This window comes from Mustelus asterias, chromosome 2, assembly GCF_964213995.1.
Source record: "Mustelus asterias chromosome 2, sMusAst1.hap1.1, whole genome shotgun sequence".
Taxonomy (NCBI): Eukaryota; Metazoa; Chordata; class Chondrichthyes; order Carcharhiniformes; family Triakidae; genus Mustelus; species Mustelus asterias.
Genome location: NC_135802.1, coordinates 71,829,101 through 71,855,377, shown reverse-complemented (window position 1 = coordinate 71,855,377; position 26,277 = coordinate 71,829,101). Strand labels below are relative to the sequence as shown.

At 42.5% G+C, this 26,277-nt stretch overlaps 1 protein-coding gene across 3 annotated transcripts in view; it reads right to left on the bottom strand.

Annotated features, from left to right (window-relative positions):
* The window catches only part of mocos (molybdenum cofactor sulfurase), a 261,052-nt gene that overhangs the window by 221,571 nt on the left and 13,204 nt on the right, over positions 1-26,277 (bottom strand). For all 3 annotated transcript variants that reach the window (XR_013500329.1, XM_078237017.1, XM_078237026.1), the window contains exons 2-3: positions 15,649-15,738; positions 12,120-12,186 (exon numbers count right to left, since the gene is read on the bottom strand). Coding sequence is in view for 2 of the 3 variants with exons in the window: in XM_078237017.1 (XP_078093143.1) it covers positions 12,120-12,186; positions 15,649-15,738 (157 nt within the window). In the remaining variant the exon portion in view is untranslated. The remainder of the gene's footprint in view (positions 1-12,119; positions 12,187-15,648; positions 15,739-26,277) is intronic.

The following is a 26,277-nucleotide window of genomic DNA, read 5'->3' as shown; positions in this document are numbered from 1 at the left end:
TCACGGCTGCGGAAAGGCACTTCGAGGGGGATCTGCACACTGAGGTAATATGGGTTGAAGTTAGAAATAGGAAAGGAGCGGTGACGTTGTTAGGAGTTTACTATAGGCCCCCAAATAGTAATAGAGATGTGGAAGAAGAAATTGCTAAGCAGATTATGGATAGGTGTGGGGGTCACAGGGTAGTTGTCATGGGGGACTTTAACTTTCCAAATATTGATTGGAACCTCTGTAGGTCAAATAGTTTGGATGGGGCAGTTTTTGTGCAGTGTGTGCAGGAGGGTTTCCTGACACAATATGTGGATAGGCCGACAAGAGGAGGGGCCACATTGGATTTGGTACTGAGAAATGAACCGGGCCAAGTGTTAGATTTGGTTGTGGGAGAGCACTTTGGAGATAGTGACCACAATATTTGTTGTTGCAATGGAGAGGGATAGGGCCGTACGGCAGGGCAAGGTTTATAATTGGGGGAGAGGTAATTATGATGCGATTAGGCAAGAATTAGGGGGCAGAAGATGGGAACAGAAACTGTCAGGGAAAGGCACTAATGAAAAGTGGAACTTTTTCAAGGAACAAATACTGGATGTTATTGATAGGTATGTCCCTGTCAAGCAGGGAGGAAATGGCCGAGTGAGTGAACCATGGTTCACAAAAGAGGTGGAATGTCTTGTAAAAAGGAAGAGGGAAGCTTATGTAGGGATGAGGAAACAAGGTTCAGATGGCTTGATTGAGGGTTACAAGTTAGCAAGGAATGAGCTGAAAAAGGGGCTTCGGAGAGCTAGGAGGGGGACACGAGAAGTCCTTGGCGGGTCGGATCAAGGAAAACCCCAAGGCTTTTTACTCTTATGTGAGGAATAAAAGAATGACCAGGGTGAGGTTTGGGGCCGGTCAAGGACAGTAGTGGGAACTTGTGTATGGAGTCAGTAGAGATAGGAGAGGTGATGAATGAATACTTTTCTTCAGTGTTCACCAAGGAGAGGGGCCATGTTTTTGAGGAAGAGAAGGTGTTACAGGCTAATAGGCTGGAGCAAGTAGATGTTCGGCGGGAGGATGTATTAGCAATTTTGAATAAACTGAAGGTCGATAAGTCCCCTGGGCCTGATGAAATGTATCCTAGGATTCTTTGGGAGGCAAGGGATGAAATTGCAGAGCCTTTGGCTTTGATCTTTGGGTCCTCACTGTCCACGGGGATGGTGCCAGAGGACTGGAGAGTGGCGAATGTTGTTCCTCTGTTTAAGAAAGGGAATAGAAATGACCCTGGTAATTATAGGCCGGTTAGTCTTACTTCGGTGGCTGGTAAGTTGATGGAAAAGGTCCTTAGGGATGGGATTTACGACCATTTAGAAAGATGCGGATTAATCTGGGATAGTCAGCACGGATTCGTGAAGGGCAAGTCGTGCCTCACAAATTTGATAGAATTTTTTGAGGAGCTAACTAAGTGTGTTGATGAAGGTAGGGCAGTTGGCCGATTGGGTAGGTAACTGGCTATCTGATCGAAGACAGAGGGTGGTGGTGGATGGAAAATTTTCGGATTGGAGGCAGGTTGCTAGCGGAGTGCCACAGGGATCAGTGCTGGGTCCTCTGCTATTTGTGATTATTATTAATGACTTGTAGGGTTTTTACAATGACTTGTAGGGTTTCTATGATTCTATGACTTAGAGGAGGGGGCTGAAGGGTGGATCAGTAAATTTGCTGATGACACCAAGATTGGTGGAGTAGTGGATGAGGTGGAGGGCTGTTGTAGGCTGCAAAGAGACATAGATAGGATGCAAAGCTGGGCTGAAAAATGGCAGATGGAGTTTAACCCTGATAAATTTGAGGTGATTCATTTTGGTAGGACAAATTTAAATGTGGATTACAGGGTCAAAGGTAGGGTTCTGAAGACTGTGGAGGAACAGAGAGATCTTGCGGTCCATATCCACAGATCTTTGAAGGTTGCCACTCAAGTGGATAGAGCTGTGAAGAAGGCCTATCGTGTGTTCGCTTTTATTAACAGGGGGTTGGAGTTTAAGAGCCGTGGGGTTATGCTGCAACTGTACAGGACCTTGGTGAGACTACATTTGGAATATTGTGTACAGTTCTGGTCACCTCACTATAAGAAGGATGTGGAAGCGCTGGAAAGAGTGCAAAGGAGATTTACCAGGATGCTGCCTGGTTTGGAGGGTAGGTCTTATGAGGAAAGGTTGAGGGAACTAGGGCTGTTCTCTCTGGAGTGGAGGAGGTTGAGGGGAGACTTAATAGAGGTTTATAAAATGATGAAGGGGATAGATAGAGTGAACGTTCAAAGACTATTTCCTCGGGTGGATGGAGCTATTACAAGGGGGCATAACTATAGGGTTCGTGGTGGGTGATATAGGAAGGATATCAGAGGTAGGTTCTTTACGCAGAGAGTGGTTGGGGTGTGGAATGGACTGCCTGCAGTGATAGTAGAGTCAGACACTTTAGGAACATTTCAGCAGTTATTGGATAGGCACATGGAGCACACCAGGATGATAGGGAGTGGGATAGCTTGATCTTGATTTCAGATAAAGCTGGGCACAAGATCGTGGGCCGAAGGGCCTGTTCTGTGCTGTACTATTCTATGTTCTATGTACAAGACAATGGAGAACTGATTCATCAGTTGAGGGGACAGTTTGCGGTAACCAACAGGAGGTTTCCTTGTCCATGTTTGACCTGATCCAATTGAACATCACAGGATCCAAAGTTAAGTTGAAGATTCCCATAACCATTCCCTCCCAGCTGTAAATCACTGTGCCACCACACTTGGTGTGTTTATCCTGCCGATGGAACAGGATACCATCCTGGGATATTGTCTGCAAGGTGTGATTCAGTGAGTATGGCTATGTCAGGCTATTGCTTGATGAGTTTGTGGGACAGCTCTCCCAATTATGGCACAAATCTCCAGATGTTATCCCTATTATACCCTATTATAGAAAGGATATTATTAAACTAGAAAGGGTGCCGAAAAGATTTACTAGGATGCTCCCGGGACTTGATGGTTTGGGTTATAAGGAGAGGCTGGATAGACTGGGACTTTTTTCTCTGGAGCGTAGGAGGCTGAGGGGTGATCTTATAGAGGTCTATAAAATAATGAGGGGCACAGATCAGCTAGATAGTCAACATCTTTTCCCAAAAGTAGGGGAGTCTAAAACTAGAGGGCATAGGTTTAAGGTGAGAGGGGAGAGATACAAAAGTGTCCAGAGGGACAATTTTTTCACACAAAGGGTGGTGAGTGTCTGGAACAAGCTGCCAGAGGTAGTAGTAGAGGTGGGTACAATGTTGTCTTTTAAAAGGCATTTGGATAGTTACATGGGTAAGATGGGTAGAGAGAGATATGGGCCAAATGCAGGCAATTGGGATTAGTTTAGGGGTTTAAAAAAAAAGGGCGGCATGGACAAGTTGGGCTGAAGGGCCTGTTTCCATGCTGTAAACCTCTATGACTCTATGTTGGTGAGGAGAATTGTGCAAGGTCAACTGGACTTTGCGCTTTTGCTGTTTCCGGTGCCTACGTTCATGCCAGGTAACCTGTCCAGTTTTATTCTTTTCAGATTTTTTTGTAGTAGTTTGATACAACTGAGCAGCTTGTTAGGCCATTTAAGAGTCAACTCGTTTTGTGTCTGGAGGCACATGTAGACCAGACTGTCTAAAGATGGTAAATTTTCTTCCCTAAAGGGCAGTGTTGAACCAGTTAAGATTTTACAACAACCCAACAATTTCTTAATTTCACTAAAATGACAAATCAAATTTAACATATCTAATATAACACTAACATATACATTTCATATTTAAAAAATAGGAATAGAAGTGTGCCGTTCAAGTCCTTGAGCTTGTTCTACCATTCAACTGGATAATCTGTACCTTAACTCCTGCCCCGCCCTGGCTCGATAGCCTTTTATACCCTTGGCTATTATGGGTATATCAATCAGATTTAAAATGAGCAAGCATCCACTTCTTCGTGTGGGAGAAAGTTCCAATCTTCTTACTGCCTATTGGATAATGAAATTATTCCCAACTACCCTCCTGAATGGCCAAACTCTAATTTAAATGTTAAGACTCATGTCCTAGACTGCATTACCAGCAGAAAAAAATTTCTATCAATTCCTTTCATAATCCTAAAATCCTTTGTCAAATCACCAAATATATTCAAGTCTGGTTTATGTAATCTTTGTTCATCAGCTAACTCTTTAAACCTTGATAACATTCTGGTAGGTGTACGATGCACTCTTTCCGAGGCCATTTTAGCCTAAGGCATTGTGTCCAGAACAATTCACAGTACTCCAAGTGTGGTTTCTTCACGACTTGCATAGCTGCAGCAAAACTTCCTCCTCTTTATATTGTAAACTATTTTGTGATAGATATGGTTTTACCATTAAAATTACGCATAGAAACTGTATCACAATAATCCAAATTATGTTTGAAAGTTGTCAATATCAACCAGATTGGTCAGTATTGAAATTAAATACTATTAGAAGCAAACAGATAGGAGTAACTTTATCCTCCGGTAATTGCACTGAACCTTAAAGTAGTAGAATTTTCATAGAGATGTTGTTATCTGACAGGGGCGGCACGGTAGCACAGTGGTTAGCACTGCTGCTTCACAGCTCCAGGGACCTGGGTTCGATTCCCAGCTCGGGTCACTGTCTGTGTGGAGTTTGCACATTCTCCTCGTGTCTGCGTGGGTTTCCTCCGGGTGCTCCGGTTTCCTCCCACAGTCTAAAGATGTGCGGATTAGGTTGATTGGCTATGCTAAAAATTGCCCTTAGTGTCCTGAGATGCGTAGGTTAGAGGGATTAGCGGGTAAATATGTAGGGATGTGGGGGTAGGGCCTGGGTGGGATTGTGGTCGGTACAGAATCGATGGGCCGAATGGCCTCTTTCTGTGCTGTAGGGATTCTATGATTTCCAATTATAGATTTATTAGTGTTTTTTTCCCCAAACACATTTTTATACTATAAGAATCCTTAATGATCAAGGAATGGCAGAAATCCTTCAGAATTTATTTGTCAGTATTCATAAATGAATTCCAAGGTCTATTATCCTAGGATCGGCAATTCTAAATGCAATTTCTTCCTCATACAGGCACTATAACTTGTGAAGTGTAAATGTACCTCAAAGATACTGGAATTGTTTCTAATGGAAATAAAAGTACCTTCTAAGGTTGTGGTCTCCAAATAATCGATGACAATCAACAGAACAATCCAGGAATCTCAAAAGGTTGATTGTCATTGGCTGTCGAACCACTGCTGAAAATGTGTGGGACTCAGGCTTCATGTGATGATGAGCAAATCAGCTCATTGACTGCTGAACCACACCAAATGCACGGAACTCAGGTTTCTCGTGATGACAAGCCAATCAGCTCATTGACTGCTCAAACAGGGTGCCAAAACATGGACTAAGCTGGGTGAAGACAAAAATGATGAGCAAGGAGCCAGGGGTCTCCAAGGGGCCAAAAACCTACTATTTCCACCAGGAATGGGAAAGTTATTTTTTTTAATGAATGTCTAAGGCAAGACTATTTGTCAATAGAATGTATCCTTGAGTAAAAGAGGTAATTTGGAACAGCATTAAAAGACAATGCATGCAAAATTTCAAGAAAATTTCCTGCTAAACAGCACCATTTGGACAAAGTAATTTGGGGAGTTGAAGGGAATGTTGAAAGCTCAACAGTCACTTTTTTTCAAAACCTGTGGCTAAAGGGGGATAGAATGTAAAAGCAGAGATGTCTTGCTGCATCTGTACAGGGCATTGGTGAGGCCGCAGCTGGAATACTGTGTGCAGTATTGGTCCCCTTATTTGCGGAATAATATATTGGCCTGAGGGAGAGCAGAGAAGGTTCACCAGCTTGATACCAGAGATGAGGGGTGTTGATTATGAGGAGAGACTGAGCAGATTGGGTTTGTATTCGTTGGAATTTAGAAGGCTGAGGGGAGATCTTATAGAGACCTATAAGATAATGAAGGGGCTGGATAGGGTAGAGGTGGAGAGATTCTTTCCACTTAGAAAGAAAGTTAGAACTAGAGGACACAGCCTCAAAATAAAGGGGGGTCAGTTTAGGACAGACTTGAGGAGGAACTTCTTTTCTCAGAGGGTGGTGAATCTCTGGAATTCTCTGCCCACTGAAGTGGTGGAGGCTACCTCGTTGAATATGTTTAAATCACGGATAGATGGATTCCTGATCGATAAGGGAATTAGGGGTTATAGGGATCAAGCGGGTAAGTGGAACTGATCCACTTCAGATCAGCCATGATCTTATTGAATGGCGGGGCAGGCTCGAGGGGCTAGATGGCCTACTCCTGCTCCTATTTCTTATGTTCTTATGTTCTTATGTAAAGGCAAGGCTAGCAAAAAGGGGTCTTTTTGGATGAGCCATCTGATGGCAAAACTTAAGAAACTGTTCACAGACGGCGAAGTTATCAAGGAGGCAGGCTCTGATGGTTGCTGCCAACACTTTGTTCAGACTTTAAAAATAAAGGTGAAATTATTACAGTCATCAAGAGCATGCTGCTTGGTGCTTTAACAGTAGCCAGAAGGGTGGAATTGTTATCTGAGATGTGTCTCAGCAAATACACCAAGACTTATCAGGCTGTGAATGTTTCTCATTGCAGTTTGATGAGTCAGTACACATGATGGTTATGGCCCAGCTGATTGAATGCCATGCGAATGATAAACAAAGATGTATCAACAAAGGAGAACTTTTGCCACTCAAAGAGAGGATAAGAGGCGAGGATGTCTACAATGAATTTAAAAGATATATATCTGAGAAAAACATTCCAAATCAAGAAACTGGTTTCAATCACTTGTTTTAATCACAACTGACGGTGCACCGTCAATGCTGGGTGTCAGTGCAGGCTTTATTAAACTTTGCAGAAGTGATCCTGAATTCCCCTCCACTGTGTTATCCACCAACAGGTGCCAGCGAGCAAAGTTATTGACTTTTCTCATGTAATGACAGTTGTTGTCAAGATCGTCAACTCAGTTGGTGCCAGAGCTTTGTAACATCACTTGTTCAAATTGTTATTCAATGAGCTTGATGCCATCTATGGTGAGCTAATCATTCATGCAGATGTGAGGTGGTTAAGTCGAGGAAAAGTCCTCCAGAGATTTTTAGATCTGCTTCCTGAAATTATCACCCTTCTTAAATCAAGAAATGAGGTGCACAGAGAGCTGTTAGATAATGTGTGGTTGCGAGACTTGATGTTTCTTATGGGCATAAGTACAAAATTGAATGAGTGAACAATGAACTGCAGGGGAGGGACAGAGACTTGTCATAATGGCCAGTGCAATAAATGTGTTCAAGTTAAAACTGGTCCTCCCAGTTAAAGAACAAAATTACTGAGCACTTCTCAAATTTGGAGTAAATCCAGCAAGAGGCCAAACAGAAAAGGTTCCATCCAAATAATTCTGTGAACACCTGGACAAATTGGCCTAGCAAGCCATTTCGTTCAAGGGCACGGTGGGTGGCACGGTGGCAGTGGTTAGCACTGCTGCCTCACAGAACCAGGGACCTGGGTTCGATTCCCAGCTTGGGTCACTGTGTGTGTGGAGATTGCACGTTCTCCCCGTGTATGCATGGGTTTCCTCCAGGTGCTCTGATTTCCTCCCACAGTCTGAAAGACTTGGGTGCATTGACCTGAATAGGCACCGGAGCGTGGCGACTAGTGGAATTTCACAGTAACTTCATTGCAGTGTTAATGTAAGCCTTACTTGTGACTAATAAATAAACTTAAGTTTGTACAATATTAACACTAGTTTTAGTTTTTTATTTATGAGATGTGGGCATCCTTAGCAGGGCCAACATTTATTGCCCATCATTAATTGGCCTTGAAGGGGCAGTTCAGAGTCAACCACATTAAAGGGACATGGATTCAAATTTAGACAAGAACAATGAATATTGAGTTAGTGTATATTTTTTCTGCAGAGGATGGCAACTGTGAAATAGCCTATTCAGGGAGGCTGGGGCAGCAGAGGATTTAAATAATTATAAGAGGAAGATGGCTATATTTTTCACAGTCAGGTCCATGGAAATATAATAGAAGGAAAATGGGATAAGAATGGAGGGTTAAGGCAAAAGACTGCAGATGCTGGAATCTGAAACAAAAACAGAAAATACTGGAAAATCTCAGCAGGTCTGACAGCATCTGTAGAGACTGGAGCCAACGTTTCAAGTCTGGATGACCCTTCGTCAGAGCTTCGTCAGCTTTGACGAAGGGTCATCCAGATTCAAAACTCTATTCTCTCTCCACAGATGCTGTCAGACCTGCTGGGATTTTCCAGCATTTTCTGTTTAAGAATGGAGGGTTTCTGCTTTGAGTATCAAGGGCAATCCTAGTCTTTTGAAGTTTCCTTGTTTTCTAGGACAGCTGGGAAGGAATTTTCAAGTGTTTCTTTTCCAACAGGAATTGCTGAGATCTGCGTTTTTCCTTCCACAAGCATTAACATAATGAGTGGCAGGCGTGAGGTGACGCATGAGATTATGCTGTCCAATGGATAGGCATGAGATTTGGATTCATTTCACACCTTTATTTTCATGTATTGCATAATAAACATTAAAGAAATGTCAGTTTACAAAAGCTAATTAGATTGAAATGACTCAAAAATGACAAAATATTGTAGACACGAGAATTAAGAACAGAAGATCAAACCGATGTTACATTTCCCACTAAATACATTTTCTCATGAACAGGTTGATAGTTGTCTATTTACATCAGGTGGAGTTTTGAATTTGCTAACCAATCTACCAAATGATTCTCACAAAATGAAAACACAGTTATCTTCAATGACAGAACTAAAGATTTATAAGAGCAAATTTCTTCAATGCCTTCAACAGGCCACTGAGGTTGGCCTATTGGAGTATGAACTCCCTGATTGAGGACCCAATTGATGGAGTCTTTGCCTTGTACTTAACTGGGAATGCCAGTTCCTCTGACACCCCCGGAGGTAGACTACTGACTGTTAGCACTCTGTGTACTGCTGTTCGAGTTTGTAAATAAAGGGATTTTGGTGAAGGGATTTCTGCCTCCAAAGACTTATTACACAATGCACCTAACCAACACGTCTTTCGGACTGTGGGAGGAAACCGGAGCACCCAGAGGACACCCATGCAGACACGGGGAGAAGGTGCAAACTCCACACAGACAGCGACCCAAGCCAGGAATTGAATCCAGGTCCCTGGCACTGTGAGGCAGCAATACTGCAATGCGTGTCATTTTACTTTAGTGCAATTAATCTCGATGCAATTTCTGTCTTTTGTGGAATAGGATGGCCTTTCTGGAAAGCTTCCTAATATTTCATTGGAATCATCTTGGCAACCCACCATACATATACAGAAAGACATCTACAGACTAGAAATCTGAAGTAAAGACCAAATTACTGTAAATACACAAATCTGTGAAAACAAAAAAAAATCTTTGCCTAAATCTTCTGGTCCCACCCGCCGTGGAAATCATGGGCAGGACGGATAATTTGACAAGCAAAAGATCCGTTGACCTCAGTTGGAACTGGAAAATCCCACTTTTCATCAGAATTCAAGGGTCTTCCTGCTTGTTAAGTCTTTCTCTTGGAAGAGATGTTTGCTAGTTTCAGTATTAGGATATAGAGACTGGGACCCCCATTCTTCCCAGGCTCGTTCATTCTTGTTACTACTTTTATTTACACACCACATGGTGCAACATTACTCGGCTCATCATTTCATAACCTAGAGATCTCCTTCAGACCCAGGTGCTCTGTCGCCATTGAACCTGATTTCTTTTGTTCATTCGTGGGACATGAGCATCACTGGCTGGCCAGCAGTTATTGCCCATCCCTAGTTTCCCAAGGGCAGTTGAGAGTCAATCATTTTACTGCGGCTCTGGAGTCACATGTAGACTCGAGAGTGCAGTGCGCCAGGAGACAACAGCGGGGGGGCCTTTTTCAAGATTCGCAACTGGCATCCGACTGATCACGAGTCTCTGAGGTGCTTTTCTTTAGCACAATCAGCTTTGCACTGGAAATCAGCGCGGAGCTAGTTATCATATGGAAACTTGAATTCCCATATGACTAGTAGGCCCGGGACGGTATTCTCCGGATCCGCTGGCACCTCCCCACCCTGCTATGAGTAGTTCCCACCAGCGGGGTTTACAACTGCTGCCTACTAATGGGGAACAGGCGTCCTCATCCTGCTGGTGGGGACAGAGGCCACTGAGGTATGTCCCCGGGAGGTCTGGGGCAAGGGAGGGTGCCCACTGGGGGAGATCAAGACTGCACCGGGGGTGTTGAATGGGGGGGTTCCGGTAGCCAGTGATCCAGGAGGGGGGGTTCAGGAAGGCCAGTGATCATGGGGTTCCGGTGAAGGCCAACAATCGGGAGACCGGCAATGCGGGGCCCAATGCGCATGTGCCAAAGTCCACACTGACAGATTGGCGCACATGCAGTGGCCCACTCAGCGCTATGCTGCCGGCTTCTCAGGCGGGATGAAGCCCTGTCCCCTACTTTTCAGCATGAATCATTCTGAGGCATTCTGCATTGCACAGAGTGCCGGAGATTCGTTCAGGTAAGTACGGCCAAAAGGCGAGCAGCAAATTCCCCCATTTTCCCACCCATTGGGCCATGGATGAGGGACTAGGCTAAAAATCTAATTTTCAACTGAAAATGGGCACGATGGGCTGAATGGCCTCCTTCTGCACTGTAGATTTTCCATGTTTCTATGTTACCATAGCTTCATCTGACAAAGTGTTAGTAAAGAAGCTAACACTGACCTTTCACTACTGTGTTAAAATGGGGCATGTTCTGCTCTCAGTTGAACAAATGATTCAAGAATAAATTAATCTTCTGTTTTAGACAAGATCTCTAGTTCCTGTAAACTTCATTCGAATTTCAGCTCAGAGTTTACATTCAAAGCCTTTTGGAAAGATAAAAATCAATACCAAGTAGATAATAAATGTACTTTTGCCACGCAAACAAGATCAAGTACTTCTAAAGGCTTACAAGCTTTTGATTCTGGTATGTTACAAATCTATGTTGCCATGTTTGACTTAAACTTAAATAATGAATATGAAAATAAATACACTCTTGCACAAATAAAAGCAGTCAGAGAGATGCAAAGAGACAACAGGAAAGAGACTGAGAGAACCACACAAACAGATTGAGACATACAATTGAGCCAGCATTTTCAAAAGAGTCATGGGTCAGATTGGAGGCAGGTGCGTGTAATGACTTTAATAAGGCCCCATTACTGACTGGAATACAGGCAGCTGAGAACAGGAGTGGGAGATGAGGGATATGAATCATGTGAGGGTCACCCGAGCAGCTCCACAGACTGCCAGGACAGAGCTACAGTGCTGGCCATCCATTGCAGGGTTGTCTCTCTAGGATCACACAGAGGTAGCAATGGATATTTAAGAAGTGAAATAAATTTACCTGGTTTGTCTCTCACAGTCTCCATCTTCAGATCAGCAGCACTAACCTTAAACAGTGGGGCTACTAATCACTGAGCGTGGGACTCCCACTAGCCCTTCACCCACTGTCCTCTATTGGATAGACAGCCTGCTCCCTGACCGTTAATTGATTAGAATCATAGAAACCCTACAGTGCAGAAAGAGGCCATTTGGCCCATCGAGTCTGCACCGATCACAATCCCACCCAGGCCCTACCCCCATATCCGTACATATTTACCCACTAATCCCTCTAACCTACGCATCTCAGGACACTAAGGGACAATTTTAGCATGGCCAATCAACCTAACCCGCACATCTTTGGACTGTGGGAGGAAACCGGAGCACCCGGAGGAAACCCACGCAGACACGAGGAGAATGTGCAAACTCCACACAGACAGTGACCCAAGGCAGGAATCGGACCCAGGTCCCTGGAGCTGTGAAGCAGCAGTGCTAACCACTGTGCTACCGTGCCGCCCAGTTGGGGATTGAAAATCTCCACGGGCATGCATAAAGTATGCCTTGCGGATTTGAGAGTCAAATCATTTCTGGTTCCCAAGTCCTGATTGAAAATCCAGCACCTGAGGTGTGTTGAAGATAGGGAATGTGAGAGACAAGTGCACAGAAAAAGTGAGAGACTTACAGATTGACCAACTTCACAGAATGGAATCTAAGGAAGTAGCTTGGTACATGTGCTAAAATCTTATCATCATACCTGTACCGAACATGTTCAATAGTGTCATGTGTCAATCGACTGGCAACATTTGCACTGTGGGGGTTACCTGAAAAATATCAGAAACAAGAAAAGTTATTTCATAAAACCTATTAATCTCAAGTCTTCAAAAAATCAGATGTGTTCTAACATTGCAACAAAAAGTAGTGTAGCCTCTATAAATTTACATGAGTTTGATGAAACTGGAATGCGTACTATTGGATGTCTAGAGACCAGAGTTGTGTTTTGCCAGCACCTAACATTTATTTTTAGTCACTTTTAATCTGGTGACAACAGCAACTGGTCAGTCACTGTTTGAGCCGGTGTTAATGCCAGCATAGAAAACAGTCATGAAAGAGGAGAAAATCTTCAAAATTACTGACTTATCTCCTGAATTTCTTTTAAATTTTAACTTGCTGTTGAGTGAGGGAAGTTTAGAGTTTGCAAGTCACTTGTAGATTTTCAGCTCAGACTAAATATAACTGCTGTCTTTTCTGTACAAAAGTGGATCGTGTTTTTCCTGACCACCATTTGTGATGGTACAAGAACGATTGAACTAAATATTGAACTGGAAGTAGTACCTGTATTCTCATCCCAGTTGGTGTTACTACTGGACAGGAAGGTCCCAGAATGGAACCCTGGCTCAAAAGACCATAACTTTTACTTTTTTTAAGAAAAGGTAGATGGACAGTCAAAGGACTGCCAGTTAGCTTTTAACAACAAAAGAAAACATTTATTAAATATGAACAGTTTGACTATAATACAATACTCCTTCATTCCCAATGATCTTCATAAATGTACACAGATTTAAAGGATAACATGGGTTACAAAATATATCTTATGCTAGACAGTTTTCAGTAAAATACACAGTCCTTGCAAACCAACAGGCTAGCTGTGGTCAGAAGCATCCCACTCTGGAACCAAGTGGTAGATGTCGCCCAATCGAACTTCTGTGGATTTCTCCTCAAATTCCTCATGATGATTGTCATATAAATGTTCCCAAATTCCACCCACAAAAATCTGATTATAAAGACCATGGGTGCAATTTAGCAAGGATCCACCTCCAGGTTTTCCAACTCTCCTTTAAGTAATCCTTTGTCTTGAATTCCCACATGCAGCCGAACTTCTACACAAAACTCAAGTACTCAGTCCCTAATAGAATACTATTGTTTCCAAAGGCTGGAAATAAAGGGGGTGATTCTCCCAAATACCACGCTAATGTTCTAGCGCAGTGTGTTGGGAGAATTTCGCGCATGCATTCCCGCCGCGCACACATTTCCCAGCACCAGATTTCCAGTGCCGTCTGATTCGCGCTGGAAACCGGCAGGAACACCAAGTAATTACTTTGCATCTTATTTTAAAGTGATTAGCGGGCTCAGGTCTGAATTCTCTGGGCCTGCTCGCATCTCCCACCCAGCACAGTAGCACAGTGGTTAGCACTGCTGCTTCACAGTGCCAGGGGCCTGGGTTCAATTCTGGCCTTTGGTCACTGTCTGTGTGGAGTTTGCACATTCTCCCCGTGTCTGCGTGGGTTTCCTCCAGGTGCTCCGGTTTCTTCCCACACTCCAAAGATGTGTGGGTTAGGTTGATTGGCCATGCTAAATTAACCTTAATGTCAGGGGGATTTGAAGGATTAAAATAAAGGATTATGGGAATGGGGCCTGGGTGAGATTGTGGTCGGCGCGGATTCGATGGGCTGAATGGCCTCCTTCTGCACTGTAGAATCTATGAGTATTTTGCTCCAGCAGTGTTCAGACTAGCTCCCCCACTTTGGGGGACCTAGCGGCCTGATCCTGTTGGAGTGAAGCGGGGACAATTGGGGCCCCCGGCAATGCCAGCCTATATCCTCTAGCACTGCTCAAGAGGCTAGGTGCCCATGCCCAGGGGGCACCTTGACACTACCCACGGTGCATCAGACAGTGCCAAGAGGGTGGGGCAATCAGCGGGGGTGGGGGGTCCCACTGCTACTCTACCTGGGTGTTGTGAAACTTCTTACTCTGCATGGAGATCAATGGGAGAAGAAGGAGGGATGCCAGCGATCGGGGCGGACTAGGACTGCTAGGGGTGGGGGGAGGGGGATCTGTTTTCGGGGGGGCTGGAGATCGGGGCCGACCGGGGTGAGGGGATGCAACAGTGGGGGGGTGTTCGAGGCTGGCCTGGAAATGGTTGGGGGGGGGGGCGCGATTGAGCCATGGGGGGAGGGTCACTGCAGGGCTTCTGGGGGGGCTGGCCAGCGATTGAGCTGCCAATAAACAGGGAGGGCTGAAGGTTTGGGTCCACTGTGCATGCGCAGAGGCCTGCTGATTTCAGCCTCTCCTGCATGAACAGGCTCCGCCCCTCATGCTGGTGGCCTCTGCATTGCAGAGTGTAGGAGATTCTAGTGTGAACTCCCACTCAAAAAACCAGCGTGATTTACTCCAGTTTTCCCACTAATTCGACATTTAGAACTTTTTTGGGAGAATTCCGTCCAAAGACACCAGCTTATGATTACTTTAGCTCTGTGGCTTTTCATTAGCCAATTTCACCCAGACTGCCCTTTACAGGTCTCCCTTTAACTTCAATGAACAGTACTCTGTTCCAATTCCAGTTCCTTAAACTTTAAGCATCCAGGGAACTTCTCTTTGTTCTCTAGTTTCCAGGACTAACTGTCCTTCAGTTCCTTTGGAGCTTGCTTTCGTGCCCATTACACCATTGTTTTGCTTCTGCTTCTGGCAGAACTGAGAGAAATGTTCTCTCCCTAGCTGCTAAGCTCCTTCTACCTAGATCCAGTTAAATACGAAAACTCAAAAAAGGTCTTCTTCCTAAAAGTGGCCCCTGGTTGCGAAGCAACATCTCATTCTTTCCCCAAGCTCGTGTTTACTTCCCCTGTTGTAAACTCACTCTCAAAACAGTAGAAACACAGTTTGAACTGAAACCAAATCCCCCTTACATGCAAACACCTTGGTTTAACATGAATCTAATTAGAGTTTTACCCTTTTTCTACACAAAACGCTAAATCAAACTCAATTAAATCCATAACTTAATTCTAATATTTAACAATACTAATGTGGATCACTTAAACCAGTGGTTCCCAAACTTTTTTCACTGGGCCGCACTTTCGGAATAAAAATTTGCTCGCGCCTCACCGAATTTTTTATTGATAAGAAATACATTCAAAAACAAAACAAACCAACTCCTAGCAGTGCTTGATTCATAACATAGAACACAATTACTTTATAATATGATCATGGGATATCCAGAAAGTATAAAACAATGCTTGTTTAAACCATGTTTAAATGTTTCTTTGATTGTCCTTGAATCTTTCCGCCACACTTGCCATCCTCTCTTGCCGCACCAGTGTGGCGCGCCGCATCCTTTAGGAACCACTGACTTAAACTATCTGTTTCCTGACACTTGAAGTTTTCAAAAGCAGTTAATGGAAGTTGAAATTCAGCATTTAAGGAAAATGTATATGACAGAGCAATTCTTATTATTTTGCACCAAAACATTTTAAAATTGAAGACAAACTAAGAAATTATAGCCAGGGTCCTACCATAGATATTTTCTGCAAGGTCTTGGTAAAAGTGATGAATCTGACTATGTGCGTAAAGTGTTGTACCTCCATGGTCCAGGTAAGTGATTCCTAGAAACATCAAAACATGAGTTAATTTTGTTAGTGCGAGAAATATTAGAACAAATGTAATGTGAAATAAAAGCAGAAAATGCATTAGGCAATATTCAAGAGAGAAAGATATATTAATATACTGCAGATACTTCACTTTCTTCCTCACAAATTATTATCCTTACAAAATCCTAGAGCATCTGCAAAATTTTTGACAGCTGAAACACAGCAAAAATCAATCTTGTCAAACCCCACTTCTCCACGCTCTTCCATCAGGGGTCAATGAATAGTGAACAGCTGCAGGTTCATGGTCTGCTGTTCCCCTACCAGGAGCGGAGTAGCGAGATCAATTGTGTTTCGCCTACTCACATCAGTTAATTCAGCATAGGCTCGACAGCCAATCTGGGATGTATACCATTTAGGGAGCCTGAAATTCATTTTTATTTCAGCACTTCCTCTAAAATACCTAGACTTCAAATGCATTTAACTAACATTCCTTCTAAATAATAAGTGATTTTCTGTATTTGTAAAAAATGGAAAACAATAATTCCTCTCATGATAATTCCAGACCAATTTTAATTTTTCTCATTTGAATAACTATCAAAACAGCACTGTGATTGTTTATATGAGCTCTTTGAATAGATCTTGTGTTCAAGCTAAACCGATCTGCTGTTCCTAATGATTGTTGAAAGCTCAGACAAAACATTCTATAACCATTTTTGAAATATTTAAAAAGAATGTCAAAACACAATGGCACACAAACTTTTCATTATATTCTGCAGGGTCTACTAACACAAAAACTTAAAGAGAAGCAAATTTAGCATTCAGTAACTATTTTTAAAAATAACAGGGCAGCATTTATTGCCAATCTCTAATTACCCTGACGGAATTAAGAGTTAATTACATCATGTGGAATTGGAACCCCATTAAGGAGCTCCCTTCCTTAATGAAGAGAAGACTGACCTTCACTTCACAATGAAAAAAGTGACCACTACTCAACTCGTCACTGGATCCAAGCTGCAACCTGGACAAGGAGGCCCTAAGGCTCTGGTATAAAAAGGTTAGGAAAGTGGTCAGCAGCATGCTCTCCCATTCTACCACTGACTGGAAGATCTGGGTCATAATGTCTGCATTGTCCCCTTTTTTGTAAAGACAGATGCAAAAAGTTAAAACCATGCCTACTTCTTCCACCTCTATACGTAGACTATTTTTCTGGCCTCATAGTCCTTAGTTAACCTCTCACTCAGTACGTGTTGGCAGGAGATTGTGGGGGAAAAGTCCCATGGACAGAAGACTGCTGCTAGCCCCACAAAGAAACATTTTACAATTATGCAAAGAGCCTCTTTATCCTTTTCAGCATCTGCCGACCTGCTTTAACCTAGTGAAAAATCTCTGGCAACATCCCCACTCAGGCCCTGGATTTACTGTTATTAGGTTCCTAGTCCCATATTCATGAGGCCGTCACTTACTTTCGGCGTGTGTCTCATTGCCTGCAGAACCCTATAAGTTAGCATTGGAGATGATGGGAAATTGGGTGAGTTCCAGGCACCTGAATAAATTGCTTGTTTGCCCTGATTTGCTGGCAAATAAAGTTAAAATTAACCTGCATATAAATGATTTGGGCTTGGGTATAGGGAACACTGTGTTTGCTGTCAAAGCAGATGGTTTGGCCAACAATTAGCACATTTGCAAAGGATTTTAAAAAGATAAGGGGCATGATCTTACTAGCTTGCCGCACCCATTGATCAGCATGACGAGGCGGAGAGAATAGGTGGACAGTGCCAGGGTGCCTGTGGGCAGTGCCATGCAGGTAGTGCCAAGTTGCCAGACTGGCTCTGCCCAAGGAGCATTGCCCGGCCCTGCCCCCGACCTCAATGGCCTCCATTCCCACAGGCAAGGTCATCACATCTGGTCCCATTTGGTGGGAACTGTAAGTGATCATCACCAGCGAGGACCTCGACTGTTGGGCAGGTAAGGGCAAGTGAGCCCATATGATAGCGGCCAGGACTCACTGATGACATGTACACCAGCAGTAATGGACATTTCAAGGTTGCCCATCTCCTCTTGAAGAGGGGTGCAATAGGCCTATTTAAAATTAATATTGAAATCGGCCTTAAGCCCTAAGCGCGAAACTGATTTTGCCGGCAAAATAGCCCAGCAAAAACCGGGCGTGATCCTGATATTTCACCTCCCACCCGATCTTACCAGCTCACCCTGCTGATCGACCTGCAGGATGAGCCAGTAAGATTGCCCCCTACGTGTTTAGCATTGCACGAGGACCAAAATTAATATACAACATTTTCACTTAACACAGAATGTCTTTTTTTTGGCTTGATGGTAGCAAAGCCAAATGCATAAATATTTGAAACAGAAAGATACATAAACATCGGCAAAACATGGTGCAGTGGAGTTACTTTTGGACTAAGCAAGCAAAGAGCCAACAGATATGACAAACCCAGCGACCTTCCTCTGTACTATAAACTCAATTGGTTTTATAAAAATACAGAACTGTCAAGTCTCACAGCGATTGAAATGTCAAAATGTTGAAGCTGGGAAGAAGAAATCAACAATGAGTCTGATCTAGTCCCCTGCTTTTCAATTAGTCAAGGAAGAATACACCAGGTTAGACACAAACACTGTCACCTCTACAGTAAAACACTACACCATGACATTCTTAGCAAATGTCTATCAATGCCCAGATATTAATAAACTTTTATGCTAGACTTTTTTGGCATTTCACGACATAAACTAACTGGTTTATAACTATAAATTGATGAGAATTAGGGGATTTGAGTTTCTTCACAGTACAAATTCAAAATTCTTAAGCAAACTTCAATCTCCAATGCAGAAGAGGTAGTTTCTTCCAGTTTTGTTCCTATATATCTAAACACTTCACATTACAGAGTGACTTTGTCTAATTACAGATTGACTTGACTATCTCAGCTTGCAGGAAGAAAATGTCTTTGGAATAACTTGTTTAACCAGAAAAAGAATAGTTTACTTTTTATTATCCCTGTGCTGGGCAAATCATTCTCAGACTATGAGCTGATGCTGCACTTTGCAAACAGAACTGTTCTGCTTCACATTCGGTTTAACTAAGAATGGGTGTATAATACTAGTGATGTGGAAGCATTTAAAATATGAAATGACTTTCACAAAGTAATGGTGCCTAAAAACAAGTAAATCATTTCCACTTAATATTTGTAAATATCCGAGCGTACATGCTAAAGTATTGGAACTCATATTGATATGAATGGGAAGAAAACATCTAATTAAAACCAAAGCAATAGAAAGACCGGAATTTCTAGGGCTTACAACTACAGGACTAAAAAGGTAAATGACTGGGATAATCTTTAGCTGAAACAAGTTCCATTTATTACAAGGAACAGTTCGTGTCTAACAAATCTGGTGCTTCAGAAGTGGGAAAAACTCTTCATTGGTTCAAACTTGCTTTGAGATATTCAAAAGGAAAATCAAGAAGAAAAACTTGCATTTAATTCGTGCCTTTCTTAACAAGATGTTCCAAATCACTTTACAGCCAATAAAGTACTTGTGAGGTATAGTTGCTGTTGTAATGTAAGAAATGGATTAACCAATTTGCAAACAGCAAGATTCCAGAAACGTGATATTGACCAGATAACTTATTTTAGTGATGTTGTTTGAGGGATAAGTACTGGCCAACACTGGTGAGAACACTTCTGTTCTTCTTTGAAATAGTGCCTTGGATTCTTTTAGGTTGATCTGAGAGAGCAGACTGGTCCCCAGTTTAATGCCTCATCTGAAAGTTAGTACTGTACCTCTGCCAATGCAGCACTCCTTCAGTACTGCAGAGTGCAAACTTTGATTTTCACACTCAAGTTTCTGGAATGGAGTTTTTATGTTCATTTAGATTATCAGGTTACCAGTAAACATTTTGGGGTTGAAATTCAACTTCAGTGAACAGAAACTATAGTACGTGGGTAAGGAGTGGATATTCTTCTACAGCCCATTCTGTGTTCTTGCCAATTTAAATTTCACTCCCTGGATTCAAACCTTGGGAACTAGCCTTTACTTGGCCTATTAGTAAATTAATGATCTGAAATCACATGCAAGATATGACTGCAAAGAGTATTTAGTGAATCAGTTAATTATTGTTTTTTTAAAATTTTCTGTAAAGATATTAAAGTCAACTGATGCACAGATTCAACTATTATTTATTATGAGATACATACAATTCTCGTGTGCACTATATATTGATCAAAACATCAAGAGGCTGCAGTGTTTGACCACAGCATGGCTGTGTGTCAAGTATCCAATTAAAGTATCAAATGATGGTTGTCAGCAGATAGCTCAGAATGTAATTCAGCCATTGACTCCTCATGCAAATCCTTCTGATGCTCTTTTCAACATGCCTCACATCTAAATACAATGTACATGAATAGAAAATCCCAATCAACTGCAGCAATTGTTTTAATATGTTTAATGATGCAATAAGTTACACACAATATTGTGAATTAACATATCCAATAAGACTAGTTATGCCAGTTTTTACGTGTTTATAATTCAAGTATACTGCTTGTATGCTGATTGCACAATGAGTTCTGGTTGCTTCAAAATCCAACATGATGTGGCAAATAAAAAGCATTATCTTCTGATAAAGCATGCTTCATACAAACCTGTACAATAATTTGCATTTATATCGCAGGCAAAATCTTACCAAAAAATGGCAGTGTTTTTTTCTGGCAAGAAAACCAGCGGAACAAGTCAGTTTTCTCTCCAGATCTTATGACACTCTGCCAAAAAAAAATACAAGGGGTGATTTTAACACCACCACGCAGGGCTGGGGCCTCAACACATCAGCAAAATGCAATCTTTAAAGATCGCCCAAATCGAAACAGCAATAAACCACCCCCCACTACAGAGGTTTTAGCGTTCCCCCCACCCTCCCCCCGATCAGAGCCAGCATTCACTCTGACCCCTTTACCCCTCCTCCCGATTGGAGACAGCATTCACTCCGAACCATCCCCCTCCCTCCCCCCGGATTGGTGCTGGCATTCATCCTCCAAGATAACCTCTCATACCTCCCTGAAACGGTTAATAAATCACACAAGTTTAAAAGTCACATAAGCTGCTAGACTGAGAAAACCACATGTCTTGATTAAAGCAGGCCTAGATAAGCGCCAAGGACCATAAAACTACACACAACACTCCACTGAATTATGCACAGCTGCAACTGTGTTTGTTCTAACAAGAGACAATGGAACAGGGGGATTGATGAACCACTGGTGCAAAAGATAACTTTGTAATTGTGTAGAAAGAAATAGGTGCTTGGTGATATTATGTTTAGGTAGATGTGCACAAGTTGTAATTGGACAACTATATCTTTAAGTTATGCATGATGTAAACTTAATTGATAGTTGTGAATATAGATAACTCCTGTTTGCATCTGTTGCTTGGTATACACTAATTTCTTGTAACTGGATTTTGACTATAATTATTTGAATAGTTCTTGAATCAGGGCTTTTTTCTTGTGAACCACTAAATAAAAAAGCTGGATTTATGTGCACTTGAAACAACAGCAGAGACATATAATGGACATTTGGCAAGAATAGCAAACTGGATTAAAAATTGATTGGAAAGCTAAAATAAATTAGAAGGTAAGGCCAGGTTTTCAGAGTTGATGGATGTGTTACGCTCCCAGTAGAGACCAATAACTTCTAGAAAGAGATATGAATTTTCCAATGACCAATGGAAAGGGTCACAGTGATTGCAACAAACTAAAATGAGCTTATCTCTGGACAGATTTAGTGTGAAGTCACATATGCTCATCTCCAGGAAGACTTTGTAAGAGAACACATTCCCCTTTCTAAACTATTCCATTTTAACTTGAGTTAAAGGAGACAGTTCAAAACATAACTAGTGCGAGTGGTGTTGAAATTTGCAGATGATACCAAAATCCAAGGTGTAGATAAAACATCAAAGGAAACTTCAAATGGATGTTAATTAGTTGAGGGAAAATGATCTAACAGATATCAAATGAAAGTCAATGCAAGTAGGTAAGAGATGATATATTTTGCATAAAAACAGTAACCTGAGGAAATATGCTCCACTTAATAAGACTTGGGAAACAAATCTGAAAGGATTCTAGGACTTAGATTTTGTCATAAGGGATAAAATAGAGAGAGAAAAAACAAGAAGTATAGTGGGTCTTTTAAAAACTTAATACATCCTCAGTATAAGCACTGTGTGATTGGACTCAACCGTAGGAAGAATGTAAGGCAATAGACAAGTTACAACTCAGATTCACTTGCTTGAACTATTAGACATTTTAAAATTAGAACAATGCAGGAATGATATGTTGGAAGTGATTAAAATTATGAAAGGAGGAACAATGTGGATTTGGTAGACAGACTTCCAGATCGAGGATCTGGAACAAAATATCAGAAATAAAATAATAAATGTAAGAAATTTAGAACAGATAGCAAAAGAAACATTTTTACACAGAGAATTTGGTGCTGTGCAATTCAGTTTCAGGGTTAATGGTTCAGGTTGAATCTGTGGCCCCAACATTTATAGGGAAGGACAAGTTGTCGCAAACAGGGAATGCAACAATGCAGATAACGTAGAGGTCCTGCCAACTTTATTGGAGAGGGTGGGTAGTTGTTGGGTGGTAATGCTCACAGGATCAAGCTACAAACAAAGAGTGGAAAGGAGTGAGGGAGTGTTGAAAAATTATGGGTGGGAGGAGACTATTGTGGCATGAAGGACATCTTAGTGGTGGGGCAGGGGTAGCAGGCAGGGAGATCATGGAGTCTGGAGAACACTGGGGAATGGAGGAAATGAAACACGATTGCGGAACCAGGGAAAGCACTGAAGCAAGCTTGTCTAACTGACTGCCCCTGGGCTGGATTGTGGACCCCAAGCCATTCAATGGCTATTGCAGCCATTGTTCAAAATGCCAGTAAGACAGTTAAGTGATGTTGAGGACTCTGCAAGTGGATGCTCCTCGAATCACAGGCCGTAATTTGCCCGTGTTTGCTGCTGATAGGTTCACTAGTGACAAGCAGTGATCACCGGTCGTGGTAAGTGCTGCTGTGCCCAGGGAGAAGGAGCCTGAAGAATGAGAGAGTGGCTGCAGAACCCAGGGAGAGACAGTGCTGCAGGACACAGGGAGAAAGAGAGAGAGAGAGAAAGAAAGAAAGAAAGAAAGAGAGATGGGTAGGCTGCAGGGCCCAGGGAGAGGGAGGGTGATTGCAGGGTCTGGGAGAAAGGGGGGGGGGGGGGGGGGGAGAAAGGGCAGACTCACTACTTGTTGTTAATATGCATGTGAGAAAGGAGAGCATGTATACAACTGCATATCTGGCTCACCCCCACGCTCAGGATTCTCAGTCATCCTCATCTCCACAAACCAAGACATACGTAACCAATCTCGTGTTGGGTGATGGTGAATGAGTGACCACTCTGAAATTGGGAGTGAACTGGACACATACACACTCACCCACTTCCAAGCTAATGGTTATTTTTATCAATTACTCCATTTTTAATTATCAATTTATTGTTTTGACATTGGTTTTTTTTGCTCAGCAAGTTGTTACTTTTCTTTATAACCTACATTTGTTTGAAATTCAGGTACATTTCGATCTGTGCATCAGCCTCTTGAGTGAGAAAAAAAATGGAATTGTGGCCTCCAAGCAAAAAGGTAGAACAAGCCTGCATTATAGAATCATTAGATTGTGGAATGGAGGGGAGTGACCTCTAATGGCAATAGTCCTATGGCAGGAGAAGGAGGTGGATCATCAAATTTCAGGTAGCAAGGTTAACTTCGAATTGCAAACGAGTGTGAAAACAGGAGAGAATTGCATCCATTTTCTGGGAGAGCTCTGAGATGCAATCGTACGGCACTTGGTGCAAAAAAGAGGCAAAGTATGACTCACGCCAGTAGAGAGAGTGGACAATGTCTATTCTCATTGGGAAGCTGGCTGTGAGGGGCATTATTGCGCATGTGTCTTGATCTCTCAGTGTACTGTGTGCAAGTGTACACTCCCCCCTGGACATTGCTTCCAATCACTGGCCTTCCTGCCGATCGTTGGTCTCTCCAGCCGATCACCATCCCAATTCCCCCCACTCCGGCCAAACATCAATGCACAGTACCCTCTGCCTCCCCATCATTGCCTTTCCCCATCAGGGCCCTGCCCCCTCCCATTAGGGCCCATCCCACGGCATGCCCAGAGTCCGGTGGGCACTGCCAGGGTTCCAGGCTGGCAGTGCCAGGCTCCCAGGCTGGCAGTGCCAGGCTGGCACTCCAAGGGGCATTTCCCCCCTGTCCCCAACAACCCAAGGGTCCTCAATGGCCTCTGGTCCCACCAGCGAGTTGTTGGAGACCATACATGATCCTCGACGATGTGAACCTTCACCGGCGAGACCATTAAGGCAAGTGAACCCGGTTGATTCCATCACAGGTGCACTATCAATATTTAAATAATAATTTAAATATTAAAATCAGCCTCTTGCCCAGGCACGAACACGGTTTTCACCTCTCTGGCAATCTCACTGGCTCACCAAGCCAATTGACTGGTGCGAGCAGCTGGTAAGATTGTCCCAGAATGTTTGATTATAAAACAACACTTTTTTTAAAAGCAAGTTGCAAGAACTGGTTAACACAATAAACTCTGGAAATATAACTATCTTTCCCTTTTATAAAATATCCCAGCCTTACACACACAAACAAAGGATAAACAGGTAAGGTCTCTGCAGAGATTAGCTTTATAAAATAATGGAGGAGAATAGAGTGCTCGTTCAATTCTTCTCATCTCAGCTTTGCAGGTTTCCAAATGCAGATAAGTTATACTCAGGTGAGGCATTTCTGGGCACAAGTTGATGGCCTTAAGCCTGCTCATGAGTTTGTACTAAATACAGTGCACAATGATCTGATCGGGGTAGCCATTATCCCCCAAGGTGTCTTTAATGTGCCCTATTTCAACATCAAGCTTGCATGGTGAACAAATGGCTCAGGCCCTATTTACAAGGCTGTGAATAAGGCCAATAGTGTGTGGAACTTAAGAATCCCAAAGTGTATATTGACCAGTGAAAGGAGGTTTGCAGTGGACAGTTGTGGAGAAACCCCTGGCATATTTCCCAACCAGTACATCAAGGAAAGGAAGTACATTTGACTGCTCCATTTCAAAGGAGAATTTGGAGCACAGGATGGAGCTCATTCAGACACGCAAGGAAATTATTCCATGCAGCTGCAGATTTAAATATAGCAAATGTATCATCCACATATCATAAATATGCAAGAGGTAGGGGATTAAATGTAATCCCATCAAAGAAATGTTTCTCATGGAACCCAACAAAGATGTTTGCTGAGTCTAGAGGTATTCCCAAGTCACTTTCTGCCCTGAAAATGCCAAGTCCATCTCAGATTACTTGCATGCTGCTGATGTGCAGTTGCAACACAGTGGTATTTGCCACTAACAGGATGTTGCCGTCAAGCCAAAAAGACATTCTGCCTATCACAAATGAGTAACGTGGTAAATTAATTTCAATGCCAGTGTGATGCTAGGTATGTAGGCCATACATCCTAAAGATTGGCAGATCATATCAAACAGCATGTCCCCTCCACTGTTCATGACGGGCAAGGTGCAGACCGCACCCAACCAGCCCGTGCTTGCAAAACTCAGAGTGTACAACATTAAATGTGATTGGACAACATTTGCTAAATAATCCTCAGTGTACTAGGAATTACACTGACAACCAATTTAAGATGTCAGCTGAACTAATAATTGGTGCATCTGCCTTTACTCGAAGCTACACATATGAATACAGGTTCCTATTCTTTGCAGACAGAAATATGTACACACATTGCACTTCTTTCAGCTAAACAAAATAAGTGATGTCCATTCACTGGTTCATTTCTCAGGACAATGCCTTGGCCAGAGTCAAGCTGTCTGGTTTAAATTTCAAACAATGTTTAGTAGTTAACTGTCAACCATCATCAACTGGTGCATTCTTCATGGCAACACCTCTATCAATCACAGTCCACTTGCCAAACAATCAGTCCTCTCTTCTCATACAGTATAAATGCGTTGTTTTCCCTCACTTGATATTCTTGCAAATTGATGAGTGCAAGATGAAAAGCTTCAACAAAAAAATCTATTTTAAGCAATACTCAAGGTCTCTCTCACTCTTGAGATGACATAAAAGAGATGCAAGATAATTAGAGATTTTGATAGTGTAGACAGAGAAAAAATATTCTCTTTGTCAAGTTTGTCAATAATCAAATATTACAGATTTAAATTAATTGGCAAAATATCTTGCGAGACGTGAGAAGTTTTTTTCACTCAAGGGATTGTCAGGATTCAGAATACATTGCCAGAAAAGGTGTTGGAAGCTTATTTCATGAATGATTCGAAAGGGAGTTGGATTCGAGGATGAGGAACTCGTATTGTTATGGAAAAAGACCTGGGATGTGTGACTAAGCACACCTGCTCTTTCAAAGGGTCAGCACAGGCACAACAGAGCAAATGGCCTCTTTCCTTTCTGAAAGCTTCTATATATCCATATTTTCATGTATGCACATTA